Source organism: Dermacentor andersoni, chromosome 11 (assembly GCF_023375885.2).
Source record: "Dermacentor andersoni chromosome 11, qqDerAnde1_hic_scaffold, whole genome shotgun sequence".
Classification (NCBI taxonomy): Eukaryota; Metazoa; Arthropoda; class Arachnida; order Ixodida; family Ixodidae; genus Dermacentor; species Dermacentor andersoni.
Genome location: NC_092824.1, coordinates 88,613,607 through 88,632,506, shown reverse-complemented (window position 1 = coordinate 88,632,506; position 18,900 = coordinate 88,613,607). Strand labels below are relative to the sequence as shown.

At 47.4% G+C, this 18,900-nt stretch overlaps 2 protein-coding genes across 4 annotated transcripts in view; one reads left to right on the top strand and one right to left on the bottom strand.

The window, feature by feature from the left end:
* The window catches only part of LOC126518320 (uncharacterized), a 467,293-nt gene that overhangs the window by 348,021 nt on the left and 100,372 nt on the right, over nucleotides 1-18,900 (top strand). The window lies entirely within an intron of this gene.
* On the bottom strand, nucleotides 14,592-15,869 carry LOC126517621 (uncharacterized). The gene has a single exon (XM_050167414.3). The coding sequence runs from the start codon at nucleotides 15,811-15,813 to the stop codon at nucleotides 14,635-14,637; it is 1,179 nt and encodes a 392-aa protein (XP_050023371.2). The 5' UTR covers nucleotides 15,814-15,869; the 3' UTR covers nucleotides 14,592-14,634.

The window sequence follows — 18,900 nt, the reverse complement described above, 5'->3', positions numbered from 1 at the left end:
TGCCTCTCCCTTCGACTTTTCTACTGTTGCGGCTGCTGCTTTGCACGCCGCGTCTGGAGGTAGTTCAGAGCGTGGCAAAGAGGAAACGCGACGCAAGAAACTCATTTGGACGTTTGCAGCGCGTCGATTGTGCAGATTTCCCACTGGAGTTCCCTGCGTGTCGCCACAACACCCTCTTGGTTGCTGTAATTATCCGTGAACCCTGCAAAAGCAATGCAGAGAATGGATAGAACCGACGCAGTCACGAAACGAGGGAATGATAGCCTTGGCACTCTTCGCTCGCAGCTCCTCGCATACAGGGTGGGGAGTGGGAGGGCGAAGAAAGGAGAGGTAAAAGGGGACTGAGAATGCAAGGAAATGCTGCTACTACTAGGGTGGCTCGATTCGCATTCCCCCGAGTCATGATAGCGGTTGCGGCTTAACTGGATGAATTTACGTTCAAGGTAAGGTACGATACGTTTCTGTTATTTCTGAAAAATAAACACCATGCAAATTTATCAAGTAGACGACTGACGCGTGGCGTGTAGGGGCAATGCCGGATTAAACAACCGTTGCGTCTTGTGCGATATCGTAGCACCATAGAGTCTAGGCGTCGCACTTCAATTCAACACTTCTGTGCCCACCGTGGTAGCTTTGCTGTTATGGCATTGCTCGAGGTCCAGGGCTCGCTTCCGACTGCGGCAGCCACATTACGACGGGGGCCAAATACAAAAAAACGCTCGTTTACTTAGGTTTAGATTAAAGAATTCTAGGGGGTCAAAATTAATCCGTACTGTGCCTCTACGGCGTGCCTCATATTTCGATTGCGGTTTTAGCACGTACAGTCTGATAATTCAACTAACGCTTAACACTTCTGCCACAATGCAATGTGCCGGGTTGTGCCAATGACAATATTAACTTTCTTGGAGGTTATAAACAATGGGTAAACACGTCTCTCTGTGTGTTCTGTGTACTACTCAGACGAACAGCAGTGGTGCGCGCAAGGTAATATTTACCATCAACTCACCACTCTCGTTTTACCCTAAAGGCTGGATAAATTAGACATTCGCCGTCAAAATCACCACTAAATATTGTCAAAAGAAAACGGCACGGAAAGCTTCACTTACGTCGATTCACACAGTGCGAGGGACAAGCATATTTTTTTCTTCATGGTTACCTACCCGACAGCACCAATTTTCGCCGTAGTAAAAAAAAAAAAATTCACTTTTAAAACATTGGCGCAGAAACTTCCCAGTGGGGCATTGTCCTATAAGAGCGTAGCATTCTTTGGAAGTGTTGCTTGTGAAGCCTATACTGGTACCTTTGGAACGGAGACTGCCGTATTTTAAGTGATAATCAACTCGAAAGTATACCACGTACACTATGACGATCTTCCCAGTAAACTTGTTTTCACCACAGTTTTGTGCTTGGTAAATAAAAGAAATGCAAGGAGCAACGTCACGTACGACATGTGCGAGACCGGGCAATCGTGTTTGTTATCATGGCAATCTGTTCAGACCAGGACATACTACGATCAATGACCACATTCAGAAACCTTTGGCAGGTCACGCATAGAATCGTCTTTCCGTTCACAGTAATTGGGTAGTAGTGGATAACTCACCGCGTGAAAGCAATTGCAGCACACTTCGCTGTTGCCAGTTGCATCTACTCACGCATACGTACTCAGAAGTGTGAGGAAATCACACACTAAAGCCTTGCTGGTTATAACATGGCTTCGGAAAGAAAATATTGCGTTTCATCAACTGGCTGTGGCCTTTGTCACGTGCCTGAAAGTATTCAACGCTATTTTAATAACTGTAAAGATGCCATCTTTTTCGGGGATGTTTTCCATATTTGTAGAAAGATCGAGTTTGATCTAAATTTTGACGTCATCCGATACCCTAATTGTACCGCATGACGACGCACCATTTGATATATGGTACTGATAGGCCTACATAGCCTGTGGAAAACGCGTATGCAATGCCCAAATACAGAAATAACAGTGTTCTCAAGCGCACATTTTTTCTCAGATGATTGCGCACCTCAAAGACATTGACGATCAAAATGCACGTCAGGAAGATTGGCCTAAACTTTTGATTAGGTTAATAATTTATTCTTTCTACTTTTATTGCGATTGAAATTATATGGACACTACAGGCAAATTTGTAACGTCGTCGTCGCCGTGATGTTCTGTATAACGTCCAAGTGCGTGCCGCCTACTCATGTGCGTAGCGGTGAGCGGTGAGTTGTTCGCGCGCTAGAAGGGGTACAGGAGGGGCAAGTTAGTGCGCATCTCCAGTTCTACTCCAGCAACGGCGCTGCCGCGGGCGTCCTATCTTGGAGGCAATCTGTGCTGGGTTCGAAGGCTAGCCGATCGGAGATAGCTGATGGCTTCGTGTTCACTGTGTTCCCGCGTGCCTAGTTCACGTTGAAGCGAGAGGCAGCATGGAGGGGAATTCACTCGCCGCTACTGCTCTTTATCTACCAAGCGTTCTGACAGCGAGTGTCCGGGGTCACCGAGTTGTTGCCTTTGATGGCAGTACATGCTCGTTAATTTAATTAGTAAGTGAATGTTTACAACATGTTATGCAGCTCTTAGACTAGCACCCTTACTTCGTATACCTGTCTACTAAATTGCTATCCCAATCAATGCTTCAGCTCTTGGGCGAAATAACTGTGGCTATGTCGTGGAAGTGGTTACTTTGTATGACGTTTCTTCAGTATGCACTGCTCGTTGTCCTGTCATTGGTTATTACAGCCTTGAGCTCCCAATATTGTGACTACTTCTTTACATTGACAAATTTTTTCATTGTAATGAATAGAATGCTAGAGAAAAAAATCGCCGGATAGCTCAGCGGCTAGTGCGCTCGCCTCCCAAGTACACATGGCCTCACTGTCGTAGGTTCCAATGGGAGGCGGTTGTGAAGAGGCCGTTTTTCTTCACGCTGTGGCAACGACGAAGCTAAGGGTGACGAGGTGGCTAAACGGTAACAAAAATCGTCTTTGTGTCGTCATCATCACCGTCACATGAGCCAACTGCTGTCGCAGTAAAAGATGCTGGTGAGAAGATAATAGTCGTTGTGAAATTGAAATAGAGGGCAGTAGAAACATATTTTTGACGAAGTGTTGACTTGCGTAAATTTGAACGTGCGGTCTCAATGTCAACAGCTCTTTACCAGACGCGTAAAGCAGTATGCCTTGAAAGTAGCGTACGTTTGTCATCAATTCCTTATTTTATCAGATCTAGCTCAGTACTAGAGGAACAAAAATGTCAATACTACCCTTTTGGGAACACAAAGAGCCGCACAGAAAAAAAAAACAATGTTTCAATGAATACGCCGACAAAGTATGTGAAAGAAAAAGGGCATCAAAGCTAGAAAACTCGTTTGCCAGAAGGAGACAGCTCGAGAGGGGAAAAAGATTATGACGGATCGCAAATAATGACGGTCGACTATTGTCCGATCGCAAGACGACGTCCGAACGACGCAAATGGCTCTCTGGCGAAAGATGAGAACAGACAGAAGAAGAAGGGAAAAAAAACGCATATATCAAGAAGGCGACTGACTAACACACCAAAAGCAGATGAAGAGCTCACGCGAACGAAAAAAAGACGCGAGCACAGAGAAGAGATTCCTAGAGATCGTCTGAACCCCTTTATGTCGACGGCTCCTTCTTCGTGAAGAAGCTAGCGCTGGACAACTATTGCCGGGGCAATCAGGGGACGTACATTGCGCGGAGTGGACCGCGCATCGCGCGAGCGCCTGACAACGCCTGCGTCGGCATGACGCGTTTATTGCCTGAACGGATGGCTGGGAGGAAAGCTAAATGAAACGGTTGCTGCGGCGACGGCTGCGAAAATTTCTCGGAGGCCTGGACGAAGTGAAAGAAGAAAGCACATCTTTGATGGCGTTCTCAGTGGTGCATCACCGCAGAAGAAATAGCCGCTTTATCGAACGCTTATTCTGTCCTTTTCGTGCTGCTGACATCTTAACCATACTTTTCAAGAAGGTAGCGAATCAAATTTTGTCGTGTTATCTGGACTAATGTAGCCATTTTATTTCGTCCCTGCTACTGTCTAATTTCACTCTGTCATACGTCATTGGCTCAAACACTACTGCGTGCCTCTTATAATCGGCGTTCGTATGTCAGTGACCTCTCACGGTCAGTCTCCCGTGGAATCGAAGGAGAAATCATCGTTTCAACTGCGCCAGTTTTGTCGGCATTGGCACTCGGCCCCTGTCCCAGACAACGAGCATGTGCGGAATGTATCGACGCAACGCAATCGACCAACGCCCACTGGTCACTAAAAAAAGAAGAAAGCGTCATAGTCGTTCCCCACGTCATGGCTAACGCCCTCGACAGGGCAAGTTATTGGTCACTGCTGTGCGAGAATTCCTAGCTATTTAGGGCCAACTCAGGAACAGGGACGAAAGACAGGCACTGCTTGCTACTAGAACTTAGATCAGTCTAACATTAGATGTGGCGACACGGCGGGGTCATGTGACGACTAAAAACGAAAGACATACATACCTTTCTTCGTAGAGAGATGAACCTTGGTTAATACCGGGTAATAGGGCGTAATGCGCCATCCTTGCGGCTTGGATGTCCGCTTCATGTACGCGATCCTTGCTCGCGATCTGGCCTATGAATCGCAATTCATGCCTCACTTATTGGAGCTAGTCCAGCTGGGACGCTGTTAAAGTGGATTAGAACTTGCGTTGCTCGGATGCACGACTTGCTAATCGACACCGTTTTTCCGAGGAGCTCTCTCATACTGCAATCAAGTTCTGTATCGTGCGTCGCTCCCATACATTATAGACGCACACGTTAAAACGCTGGCGTAGGCGTACATATCAACGTTGGGCATTGAGAAGCTATTTCATGAAAATTCAAGAGGTGTGCCCTGACGGCACGCCTAGATTGATACACGCCTTACATAAGACAGTTTACAAACATGCAACCATGCAAACATGCAACCATGCAAACATGCAACAATTGCAACCTGAAATACGCATTAAAGTCTGACGTTGAGGACCATTGCGGCGCGAACAATTGAAACGCTTTTGGCGCGTTGTCGCTGTCCCCGCTGTAGTCGCTGCTGCATGGCGGAATAGAGGCAGCCCATGTGGTAATTTCGAGTAGCTTTCCTTGGCTACCTGGAAGTTCACGAGAAGGGCGCCGGGTACATTGCATGAGAGTGAGGGGTAGAAGCGCCGGTGGGCCAAGAGGGAGCGGAGCGCTCCCTGATCGGTCTCCACCGGTGGCCGCGTCACGCATGACGTCAGGGGCGTTTATGTTCTGAAGTTTGCGCTATCAGTATTTTAAGATGCCGCTGAAGCTCTTCCTCACCGAACAAGAGCGGCAAGAGCGGCAATGGCAACGTGCCGAGTAAGAATCGCGCCGGTGCGTGTGCTGCGAAACGGTGTGCCGATTGGGACCGTCGTCTACAATAGGTGCGAGACAGCGAAGTCGATCGTGGTAGCGAGCCTGTGGCGCGGGGATGTCTTTGGATCTCCCTGATTCGTATGCGGCACTTGGGTGATCCGCGAACGTTCACGGATAATTCAGTGGCATAAGGAAACTATTCACCTACTTAGATTATGATCTTTGATGGCTTCTGTGTTAATCTTTTTTAGCTCGCTGGAGCCGCGTGACAACCTAGCGCGTCGGCCTAACGGCCTAATACGCCGCCGTTTAAATGTTATAAATCGCCGTTCGTGGCACGTTTTGAGGCAATGGTGCTTTCGAGCACGCGAGCTAACCTTGATTGCCTCTTATTGCCAATGCTCAGATAGCGGCTTCAGCTTCCTCCGTCACCTGAAAAGGCGAAGGCAGCGTAGCCCGCCGCCCTAAGGAGGTACCCACAAATATTCATTCACAAATACGTTTCTTTTCTCCCTTTGTTTTGGAGGGGGTACATTTAAGTTAGACTAATATCTACTCGCACTCATCGGCCCTCCGGCACACATCGAGTGCACTGTAAACCAGCGTGACCTTAGAAAAAAGTTTCTTTCAGCAAAAGACGATACGAACACTGAGTGACAATGACGGCACAGTTCCTCCAGAACGATAGCATATGTAAAGTACGAAGCATTATATACATTGCACGTTTCGAAAGAAGTGTCCGACTCCGCACTTACTAAGATATACCTACATAGAACCACGTCTCGTTGGACCACCATATCTACGTCGAGTCCATCCGTGCTTGGCGAGAGTCCAACGCTACTGTCAGCTCCGAGGTTGAAGCTGTTTTCTGACGACGGTGTCGGTAGCGGTTGGGCTGCGGGATCGATGTTATCGCCGCTGACAACTTCGGTAGCTGGGAGCTTATTCAGACGCAACGGCACTGCGGCTTTTGCAGAAGAGCCACAAATCGGATGCGGCGTTGTAAGCGAAGTAATTGAGGCGGTTGAAGCCACAGCAGATTTCGTGGGTGTAACAAGTGTAGAAATCGTAGCGTCATGTATGTTAGCCATGGTTAAAATGTCGGATTGATCAATATGGTAGCAGCCGAAGTGCAGGCGCTATCGGCCACAGCATGCGTGTCCTGGGCTACTTGGGAGCCCAGCGAACACGGTGTGTTGCGATCGGCCACGTGATCAATAGCACAGTCTTCTTTTTCGGTTGAGGAGGCCGGCGAACATGGGGTGTTGTGATTGCCCAAGCTGCATTCCTCCTTTTTGTCACTTGCCCCCGCTGGTTGATGTGGTGTCAGGGCAATTTCTTTGGTTACGGCGTCACGCACAGTCGCGACCGCAGCTGACGCCGGTGATAAGGGGGGAAAGGCTCCAGCAGCAGCGTCCGAGTATGAACGCCGCTCAGGGCACGCGACCATAGGGTGACCATCCCTGCAATGCCGACTAGGGTGGTCACATCCGTCGATTTCGTGGCCATGGATACCACAACGGCCACAGAGTGCTGCGGTGCACTGTGCACGGTTGTGGTCGCTGGAGCCGCATCGATGACACACGCGTTGCAAGCCGCGGTAGTCAAACGTCACACGATTGCGAGAGACTCGCAGATAATTAATTGGGGATCGCGGTTTGGTGCTCATTACCATACGAACGAAGTGGGGGGCTCGTGAGCATGCCACGTCGTCCGCTCATAAGACCAGCGTTGACAGACAGAACCTTGCCGTATGGTGATAGTACCTGGACGAGGACTTCGTTCAGAATGAAGGGCCGCAAGAAGAGGCAGATTAGTTGGTGACTTGTGGGCTGACGGGAACGGCAGGACAACACTGGCCATCAATGACAAGGCAGCCAGCATCGACGATTAATGTCATGGAAGCCATGATCTTGACGGTGACTTGCAAGTTGAGGCTTCCCATGAGTTGAACGCAGTAGTACTCAGAGAGAACAACTATTGAGGCCATCGCGTCAACGACGGTCTCGGGACCATTCCCCGTAGGGACAACAACAACGAAGACGTGGGCCTTCCAGGGAATCCACGACGCTGTAGGCACCATGGCGAGAGAGGTGGACGTCCCCGACGTGGTACACGCAGGCAGGTTAGTAGTCACTCTTGTTGCGTTCTTCTTCTTGTTGACAAGGAAATTTATTGACCCGTAGGCACGCTTACAACTGTGGTATGAACGAAAAGTACAATATAAAGTACATCACATGTAATACATCATACTTGATGTAAACAAAACAGATTAACAAATGAAATAATAAATGGTGTCTACTTGACACTGGCTTTGCCACACACAACAACAACAACAACAAGAAAACTCATTACCGCATCCACGCAAAAGCATTATTGTCAGCCTCGAATTTATGAAAGGTACTCGGGGCACATACAGATACAGTCTGAATTCAGGCAACAGAATTGAGCATTATTCTGGCTGTAGAAAGACTTTGCCTCAGGAGACGGTTATGTACCGCGTAGACCAGCGGCGAAGAAACGCGGCGAAACCATGGCTTCGTGATGGACGGTTCCTAGGGAGCCAGATACCGCAAGTTTCGCTAACCATGTGGCCTCACTTGACCTTTACGATTGCTCTGGTCAAATTCTTTATCTTCTGGAAATTCCTTTTTTCGAAATTCGCAGCGTTTATTATTTGCTTCGGGATTTAGCGATGACTTCATTTGCAGCACACATCTGTTTATCTAATATGCATAATGTAAGCAACAGGTAACGCCTAACACACTTGTTGGGATCAACGTTAAGCGCAGCTTTCCCGAAACGTTTCAAATAAGTGCTGTGCGGAGAAACTCATCACGCGTGAGATCTCGTTTTATTTGAAAATGCTCGCAAACGCCTGTCCACGTTCTTCTCCCAATGCAGAAGTTGTGTGTAATCCAAAAAACTTCCTTTGTGTCATCTCGCTTCGCAGTAACACGCACGTAACTGCTCATGTTCCGCACCACGTGTTCCCGCATTGCGAATACGGGCCTGCCCGACAGGAAGGCAAAACGCGGAAGCCTGCACCACTTGACCCACGCCGCTGCTTAATGCACTGTCTCCGGGATTGGGCCAGCGCACTCAGGTGAAATGATAACGAAGAAATCACAGCAAATCCAGTGGAAGAATGCAACGGAAGCTTAACTTTATGTATTTGTGCCATTTCTTACAATGCTGAGTACATCAATTTGCAATGCTGAGCAAATCAGACACTTAACAACACGTACCATTTCCAGCTTATCGCTTCCTGTCTGAAAATAAATTCATAATTTGAGTGACGCGATATTTTTCCAGCTGGGCTCTCTATATATTTGCTTATCTTGACTTAACAAACTGTCATGGCTAGGGAAACAAGCATATGGAAAGAATAAATGTCTAATAAGTGACCGTCAGATGGCACTCAACAATAAAAGGGGGGTTGGGGGGAAGAAATATGTTTCTTCGGGTGCATACATAGCACTCCCAGTACTGCTCTCTATAAAAATATAAATGACGGGAGAGGTGGTCGACCCTGACGCGAAACACGCAGGAACGTCAGCGGAAACCGTCGTGGTTGTCCGTCAACAAGAATCGCAGGAAAAGTCAGTTATAGATTATGCACACACGTTAGTCATGCGCGCACCCCTCAGGCGTTCGAGCCAAAATCACACCAAATTCAATGGAAACGATAGCAGCACCACTGTTAGCACAGTCACTGCGCTTCTGGTGCCACGGATAGCCGCTTGACCAGGTACGACACTGTTACGAGGCGTCGTCGAGGAGCACGTTTATATACAAAGTGAGAACTATGTTGGGGCACAAGGTATTCATTCCACAATTGGTAACATTGTGATTCTGAACAAAGATGCATCCTGCGCACTTTCCTTCTATTTAAACAAGGGCAAAGAAAGGAAAGTTGTGCTTGAACCTTCCATATTTATTCCGTATTGCAAGTTTTTGCAAAAATCATGAGCCATTCCACTCTGTGGTTGATAGGCGAAGCTGTTTAGCACAAGCAACGCAGGCGACACAATTTTGAGCAATGGTACGAACTCATTTATTGTCTTGATGGGTGGTCATCGTGACGAAAGGCACGAACACTCACTTATTCTCTTGATTGGTAGTCATTATTTCACTCGCAACTGCAATCACAGTCTTTGATAATGTCAAATTGATGCACATACGCCACTGGGTGGTCGGTTGGGCCGGATTGGTGTGGCATCCCAAGGGATATGTCTGCAACACGGAACGCGTAAACCGCTCTCTATTCGGTACCGACACGACCACATTGAAATCACCGACAACGACAACAGGTGTATTGTGATCCCAGGTAATTCACGCAAAGTGAGTAGCCATGAACCTTACAAGACCATGAGTCATTGCATTTTTTTTGCTTGCTTACTACAGGAGTATGAATGCTTCCGGGGTTATGAGCCATTGATGATGATAGTTTTTGTTCATGGAGAACAACTATTCATGGAACCCTAGCCATATACAGCTTCGCTGTAAAAGAAACTAAATAGGGCAGAAACCCTATTGTCATGTAATGCGTAGCATTCTTTGTAATCATTACTTATGCAGCTGTACCTTTGAAACCAAGTCTGCCGTATTTCGACAGATAAGCAACTGCAAAAGATACCCCACACGCTATGACGATCTCCGCAGTATACTCACTTTTATTACCAATCTTGAGTTTGGTAAATCAAATGAATGTTGTCGTAGTGCTTTCTTTCTCGCATAATTTGCTCGCCGCCACGCTCGCCCTTCGTTCCAACACGTCACCTTGAGAAGTTTCTCCGTGTTGTTGCAGACACCATTCTCTGTTTGCTGGCGTTATCCGCGCGGTCCTTCTCCGCGCAAGCTCTGCGTTCTAGCTGCGCGGTCGGTAGGTCAAAATCCGCACGCACCAAGCGTCTCAATGTGCTCGCTTGGGCACGAGAAATTCACAAAGGCGTCCTATTCGGCTTGTCGATGCATGTGTCCGCGGTGTAACGGTTTCAATACCGGGCTTCGGCACTGGACGTCGTGTGTTCGAATCCTGCCACCAGACATTTAATGCTGTTTATTTTATTATTCATGAAACAGCACTTTGTTTCAAATGATGAACTTACAAAGTCACGACGCCCTTTTGAAGTAAGAAAAACGAAGTTTAGGCAAGTAATATTTATTAACCATCACTCCCATACTGGCTGGCAAAATATCGCGTCCGAGGTTCGTGCGCCCAGAAGTATGTTGGTGGTATGCGCACAGAAGTTTGTGTATTCAAGCCTAAATGGTGGTACAGGCCTTTTGGGACACAGAACGGAAGGGTGAACGGAACGAAGCAAGAATGATCCCGGCCACCTAGCCAGAGAATGCTACGCATGAAAAAATTGTGGCTGAAACTTTCTTAAGGGCAATTATCGGTGGTGTAATGCATACCCTGCAGACCCTGTGTGGGTCTGCAGGAGACCTACAGTATTGATAAATAAATAATAAAAAATAAAAAAAAATACTGTATAGTGGCTTCTAAGTTACGCGTTGGACATGACTATGCGGTGTGATACTGAAAGCCTCTTATATAATGGTTTGCATTAAAAGGAAAAGGCCATTGAAGTGTGGAATGTGTGCGCGCGAAAGAAGACAAGGTCATATGGTGGTACTAATCTGTGTTTGTCTCCATTTGATGCTCATTATTCGCCGATTTCGTATCTCGTTTGTTTCGTATTTCCCAGAGAATTACGTTGACCTTGTCTTCTTTAGCGTTGGCATTTGCATGAACGTTTCTTTTTCTTTTTTCTTTTTTTGGCTAAGTCTAGATGTGAATGTGCAATTTGTGTTGAAATGTGGCTAATTTCCGGCTATATTGACACTAATTATACAAGTAGCGTTAATTTTGCCTAGGCTGCGACTGATTTTCGCTTCTTATGCGCACCGCCGGAGCCACTTTCCAGCCACAATTGCCTAGCCTGGACCCTGCTTAGCCCCAAGGAGCTCACTCTTTTGCCGAATGTGACCCGCAAGGCGTCTTTGCCTCAACATACCAATATGTATGGCGGTGCACCCTTTACAGGGATATAGTGCAATATCCAAACTTCGCTAATGAATTGCTTTATAGCCCTGTCGACAGACATCCTAGGCGTCAGTCATAAATGACTTGAGGGGGTCGCACTTCATATACGCCAGATGAGTAGTTGTGGTTAGGATATTGTTGATGGAACAGAAGACGGTGTTGGCGTTGTCGTTCCGTGAGATGGGAGTGTTCGGCTTTCGTGTGACGGCAGAGCAGGGCATGCACTTGTTTTAGCCAGGCAGCGCAGGAGGTACGAACCAAAAGTAATAGTTCAGTTCAGTTCAGTTTATTGTCCTTAAAGACCCCCGGAGGGGGTATTACATAAGGGGTGGGTTTAACATGAGTTCCACATTTGGTACACTTCATAAGTTATATTCAAAGTGATCAATCACACGCTGTAGGAATGAAGACAGGCAAGTGATGCTAACAATGTCAGCAGGAAGGCCGTTCCAGTCTTTAGCTGCTCGAGGAATGAATGAGGCGGAAAAATGAGTGGTTCGGGCACGCGGCCGTGCGACTTGCTGTGGATGACTGGTGCGGTGAGAGATGCGTGCTGCAGGAACGATGTATGGCGCATGATGAAGGGTACTGAAAAAGAACTTGTGATAGAGCTCAAGACTAGCAATGCGTCGGCGATTAGATAGTAATGTTAGTCCGGATTGTTTTTTAAGTGCGGAAATACTGACATCATATGAATATTGTGAGTGAATGAACCTAGTAGCGCGGTTCTGAACAGATTCAAGTGAGGTGATAAGATATGTTTGGTGCGGGCTCCAGATGGCAGATGCATATTCAAGTTTTGCCCGAACAAGGGACTTGTAGGCAAGCAGTTTTACGTTTTGAGGTGCCTGGCGGAGATTACGTTTTAAAAAACCTAGTGTTTTATTAGCAGACGATATGATGTTAGAAATATGTTTATGCCAGGACAGATCATTGCATACAGTGACACCTAGGTATTTATAGGACTCTGCTAGTTCGAGAGGCATGCTTCTAATTTGGTAGGGAAATACCAGGGGATTACTGCTACGAGTGAAAGACATAACTTTACATTTTTGTACATTAAGTTTCATTAACCAATCGTCACACCATGTTAGTATGTTGGTGAGGTCTTTCTGCAGGGCTGTTTGATTGCTGGTGTTACGTACAGTTCGATAAATGACACAGTCATCGGCGAACATTCGGATATTACAGGACACATGTGAAGGTAAGTCATTAATATATATTAAAAATAATAGAGGGCCAAGAACCGATCCTTGAGGGACGCCTGATGTTACTGGCACAGGGTTAGATAGGTGATTATTTATAATGACAGATTGGGAGCGGTTGCTAAGAAATTCAATGATCCAATTCAAAACATCAGGATGCAAATTAAGTCTTGTAAGTTTCAATATTAGACGTTGATGAGGTACTTTATCGAAGGCCTTAGAGAAATCCAGGAAAATTGCGTCAGTCTGTATGTTACTGTCAAGGTTAGTGTGAACATCGTGCAGGAAAATGGCCAGCTGTGTTTCACAGGAGAAACCTTTGCGGAATCCGTGCTGGGCGGGATGGAAAAAGTGATTCAAGTCAAGAAAATTCATGATAAGAGAGGAGATGACATGTTCCATGATTTTGCAGGGGACACTTGTTAGGGAGATGGGGCGGTAGTTAAGAGGCGAGTTTCTGTTACCTGATTTGTGAACTGGAACGACCTTCCCAATTTTCCAGTCATCTGGAATGGAACCTGAAGAAAGGGACTGGGCAAATATCAAGGACAAATAGGCTGCAGAAATAAGCTTAGTGTTTTTTAAAATTTTTGGGTTAATCTCGTCTATGCCGGAAGATGATGAACACTTGATTTTGTCAATGATCGCACAAATACCGTCTGCATTGAAAGCAATGGCTGGCATTGACGAGTTTATAGTAAGCGATGACGAAATGGGAGGTTCATTAGATTCGTTAGTGAACACAGAAGCAAAGGCCGAATTGAACACGTCGGCGCAATCGGAATCATTCATAATTTCGTTCGATTCGTTAGTTATCTTAATAGTGCGCGTTTCGCTATCGTTTATAACTCTCCAAAATTGCCTCGGGTTATTGATTAATAGGTTTGGTAGATTATTGTGATAAAAGGAGTGTTTAGCGTGACGCAGTGCGTCGACGTAGCTCTGTTCGGCTTCATAATATTTATCCCATGCGCATGGGCGTCCTCTCTGTTTGGCGGCGCGATACAGACGCTTTTTTTTGTTTTCTAGGCGTTTTAAGGCCTTTGTGAACCATGGTTTTTGCTGATAAGAACGAAAGGTAACTTTAGGAATGAATTTATGTGCAAGATCACTTAGTTTGTTTTTGAAGCGTGTCCAATTGCTGTTAACGGAATGGTTTTGAAAAGTGGATTCGAATATAGGAAAGAATGTATTCATAGCTTCAGTTATAGCTCCGTAATTTCCTTTGTCGTATAGACATATTGTTTTCCTAAAGGTATCCCGTGCCAACAAATTGAACGAAAAAGTGGCATGGATGACTTTGTGATCACTGATCTCAGGTAAGTAAGAAATGGATGAAAGGCTGTCAGGGTGGTCGGTTAGTACGAGATCGAGGACGTTAGCAGTTTGCTGCGAAATCCGGGTTGGTTCAGTTACTAGCTGGGAAAGGTTAAAGTTAAGGCAGAAATCAACAAAATTTTTGGCCTCTGTGTGTCCGGATACCGAGAATGATTGTATGGTACGCCAGTCTATTTGTGGGAAGTTAAAGTCACCGAAGAGCAGGATTTGCGCGTTTCGGTGGGTGGTTACCAGTTCGCTTATGACGTTGTTAAGTTGATGGCAGAAATCAGGAGTAGCACTGGGCGGTCTGTAACAGGTACCAAGTAGCACTTTTTTTGGATAAGTATGCATTATGACCCATAACATCTCAAGATCTGATGTGACGTTAATTAGCGAGCATGGCAACTGCTCACGAACAGCGACTAGCACACCACCACCACGGGTTCCTGCGCGGTCGTTCCGATAGAGGCAGAAACCGGGCAGGTCGGCTAGAACTTCGCTATCAGTAACGGCGCTGCTCAGCCATGTCTCAGTTAGTAATAGTACGTTGCTACCGGTAGATGAAACTATGTTCGACACCAATTCACGCTTTGGCAGGAAACTGCGCACGTTCGTGTATATTACAGAAAGGGAAGCGCTATCTCTGGAGCAAGTTGGTGTTATGTTATTTTTCTGTTTGGGGTGATGTAGCTGCTATGACAACTCTTTGACACTACTCGAGGCGGCATCAAAGGTGTATCTTCTGGAACCAATGAACAAGGTCTTAAAGCGGAGTGAAAACGGAACGCCTTTACCTTTTGCGAAAGCAACGAGATGTTTTCGGGAATTTCGTACTGATCGCGAAAAGTCCTCGCTAATACTGTAGTCAGTGCCCTTAAGCTTTCGGCCACTCGAAAGGATGTTAACTTTGGTTTTATGGAAAGTAAATTTTGCTATGAGGGGGCGAGAGTGATTGGGGGAGTGACGACCGATGCGATGTGCACGTTCTATTTCTTTAGGGTCGATGGTTAGTTGCAACCTATCGCGGCAAAGTTCCACAATCAATCTTTCGGAGTCGGCAGTGGTTTCCGAGCTGGAAGGGTCAGGAATTCCGTAAAAAATTAGGTTGTCCCGCCGTGAGCGATTTTCGGCATCGTCGATACGTGCTTCGAGCTCGGAAATGCGAAAAATAGCCTGTTCAGTCGTGGTGCGCATTGCATCCACTTCGCTTCGAATGGGCAAAAGTGTCTGGTAGTGACTCTCAAGATCATTCATTCGTTTGCTTAGATCAGTAATTGCTTTATCGGTAGAAGTAAGTTGCGACTTAAGACCATGAATTTCAGTGATCAGCTGGTTCTGACCGGCGGTTAGTTTTCGCAATTCGGTTAGTAGGTTTTCAGGAATGTTAGGACCCGGGTTTATTTCCACATCCCCGGCCAAAATCAGCAAGGCATGAATAACATGAGCACATTCGACAGCAATGGCGGCACAGCAGTGCGGGCTCGGCAACTGCATCAGGAAATAATTGCTAGATTTTTTAGCAAAGAGAGCGTATGGTTGACTAACCTGCATTGCAAGAGCAAATGGTTTAGCGAGCTGTGCAGATGCGCAGTCGCCGAGCCCACAAAGCTGTGTCGACGGCCGCCCCCAGTTTATATCCGGTGAATGCGTTGCTGTTGCTGACGATGGGGATTGCCACCCCCGACTGAGGACCACCGGCCGCCACTTCTTCTGTTGGATGTCCGGGTATGTCGCATCGCTGGTACGGAAAAGCTGGATGTTGGCTGGCTCGTTTCCTTGGCAGTCGACCACGCACCTCGACGAAGCTGACGTAGCAGCAGCGGTTATCGTAGGCAGCAGGAAATGCACAGTAGCGAAGGTGATGATCTGCATTGCAAGAGCAAATGGTTTAGCGAGCTGTGCAGATGCGCAGTCGCCGAGCCCACAAAGCTGTGTCGACGGCCGCCCCCAGTTTATATCCGGTGAATGCGTTGCTGTTGCTGACGATGGGGATTGCCACCCCCGACTGAGGACCACCGGCCGCCACTTCTTCTGTTGGATGTCCGGGTATGTCGCATCGCTGGTACGGAAAAGCTGGATGTTGGCTGGCTCGTTTCCTTGGCAGTCGACCACGCACCTCGACGAAGCTGACGTAGCAGCAGCGGTTATCGTAGGCAGCAGGAAATGCACAGTAGCGAAGGTGATGATCTGCATTGCAAGAGCAAATGGTTTAGCGAGCTGTGCAGATGCGCAGTTGCCGAGCCCACCTAGAATTTTCGCACTTTGGATGGGGTTGATGATCGCGGGAAGTTGATGCTGGAGTTACCTCGAGCGAGAAGAGGACGGATGCCACGGGCGTCCATGCAATGACCAAGAAAGTCCAGCTATGGAACGCTGAATTGGATCTTCGGTCCATTTGTCATGAGGCCGGGCTTATACATGCCGCGCAAATAGATGCCGCAGGTGAACTTCCTGGGTGTCTGTTCAGCTGCTTAATACCGGGAAGTTGTCGATGTGTACAAGACGGCAGATCAATCGACAAAGTATTTTATCGACAAATTGCTAAATCGTCTACACCGCTTTTCGCGGACGAAAAGGTGTGTGCATGTATTCGTACATGCCTAAATGTTTAATAATGGCGCTTTCGGGATATCTGACGACTCCGCCTGTATCTGGCAGTAATATTTCACCGAAACAATCGTGCTGAACATGGTACAGCCGTGAATCAAGGAGGCGGGGTTTTCATTGTGCGGTAAGGAATAACGGTAAGGTATACCGCGACCTTGCCGTACGCTTATGTCCACATGACCTGGCACTGGTTGGGTTGGGGACCATGTGAATAGGCAATGACTGGGGACAGAATGAGAGGCGGACTTATCCGAGTTCCAACATATGCTTGAGTTCCTGCTGCACGAGCTTCTAGCGGTCAGGAGCGAGGCGCAGAACGCGAATGAAAGCAAACGATCCGGCCGTTACAGTGTGATGCATGACGTTCTGACGCACTGGTTCATCAGGTGGCGGCAGTTGGAATAGTTGGGTGAATTCCGCGAGAGTTTTGTATACCTTGCTATGTGCCTGGACCGCACGCAGCCAAGGCAAAGTCGATGTGACGCCCCGACTCGTTAAACGAGTCCAAGAAACGGCTATGTCAGACGTCGAGAACGAAACTGTTGTGCCTCCGAAAGTTTGCATCGATGATGGGTCAGCCTACTTTGTTGATTAAGAAAATCCAACGAAAGGTTGTCCGTAAGTTGATGTCGAGCGTTTCCGACTTCTGCCGGTATGTTTTTATGGTGTATCCGTTACTATAGTAGGTGGCACGGCTTGACGGCATTAGTGCTCCGCAAATGTAGGGAAGTTGACGCACATCTCAGGAGCCCTGTCTACGAGGTGGCCTAGCTTGCTTGGACAATAGTAACATGGCACTTGTCTTCATCCCACCTTACTTTTTACCAGGCTTTGTCTCGCTTGCTGCTTAACAAGATGGAACACCTACTAGCACGGTCTCATACCTTACTGCGGTAACATGGAACGGGTAGCTGGACATTGGGCCGAGGGCACTGGTCGCCTTCAGTGCACGACCTAGGCGTTTGACGTAAAATGTCAGGGCTGACAGCACTGACGAGAACGTAGCCCATACCAATCCTGCCAGCAGAACACGCTACAGGTCTGTGACGGCGATCTTTTGCCATACCGCGTGCTGCGTCGGGGTCATTACGCGGAGCGGGACGGATGCTATCAGTGTGAACTCAGGTCAGGAGCTGCTGGTTAGCGATAATGATGCGCTCCGGATAACCACGATACCCCGATGCTAATATTCTAGAAGAGATGGGAGATAACTTAATGGTAGAGACGGTCGCGAAACCAACGTCCTTAATTTTGTGCGGTCATTTGTGGCGACTCGGTTGGCGAAACGGTGAGAGACGTGCACACTTTCTGAGCTATTCATTGCAGGAACAGCATTGCAGGAACAGCTCGAAGAGAACGGACGTGAAGTATGAAAGGAGAAGCACAAGCGTTTGTTTACCTCGCCATCGCAGCCCGAACTTGAGTGTATTCTACCGCTGCGCATGTGTGAGATGTCTTTTTCATTGTGCAGCGTGAGTTGTCAAGCGCACTTCCAGCGAAACACTGAGCGTTCCATTTCCGACATGCCTCAGTCTGCCGCTTCCATCCCCCCAACCACTTATTGATGACATGGCCCACAATGCCAAACACAACACATTATTAATTGCCTCTTTCCGGGCTCCTAACTATCCATCGCTGCATTCGGACAGGAACCCACTTCATCGTGGGGCGCACGGTTTACGGGAGCAGTCTCATGCATAAATTGAAAGAGCGCGCATATGGCCTATAGCGGGCCCACGGTACTTCTCCCGCAGAACGCGGCGAGCAGGTAATTAAAGAGATGTTCCCACTCCAAGTCCTCAGCTATTTAGGTGCTGAAGCATTCTTCTACCTACAGTCTCCGTCCATGCTCTGCGCTCGCAATGGCGTTCGATTAACCGCCCTTATGCGTATGAAGACTGCCTGCATTTGGCATGCGCTGTCGTAATGAGGTCGGTGCAATTTCACAGACCGTCGAAATGCTGAGCACTGTTGAGTCCGTTTCTTTCGTTCTACACTTTCAGGCGCACTTTCATTTCGAATGAGTAAAGCGCAATAGACCAGGACTGAAGAACACAAACAACAGGACCGGCGCCCTCACAACTAAGTTTATTTCCGCAACAAGCCTGCCTTATGTAGGACAACAAAGCCGAATCACGCATGAAGCATTAGACGTAAAATACAGCAATCCATCTACCACTCAGGAATCATATCTGGAACAATAGATCAAGTCAGCAAACAAGAACCACATGTGGAGCAGCACAGGAAGCAATTCCTCGAGCACAGTCATTATCAAGCCAACGGGGAGAAAAACGAGACATAACAAGTACCATCTAGGATTCACTATCAAATTATCCAACAAATAACACCATT

Coding starts and splice junctions, on each gene's coding strand:
- LOC126517621 (XM_050167414.3), bottom strand. CDS start 15,813: ATGCAGATCATCACCTTCGCTACTGTGCATTTCCTGCTGCCTACGATA.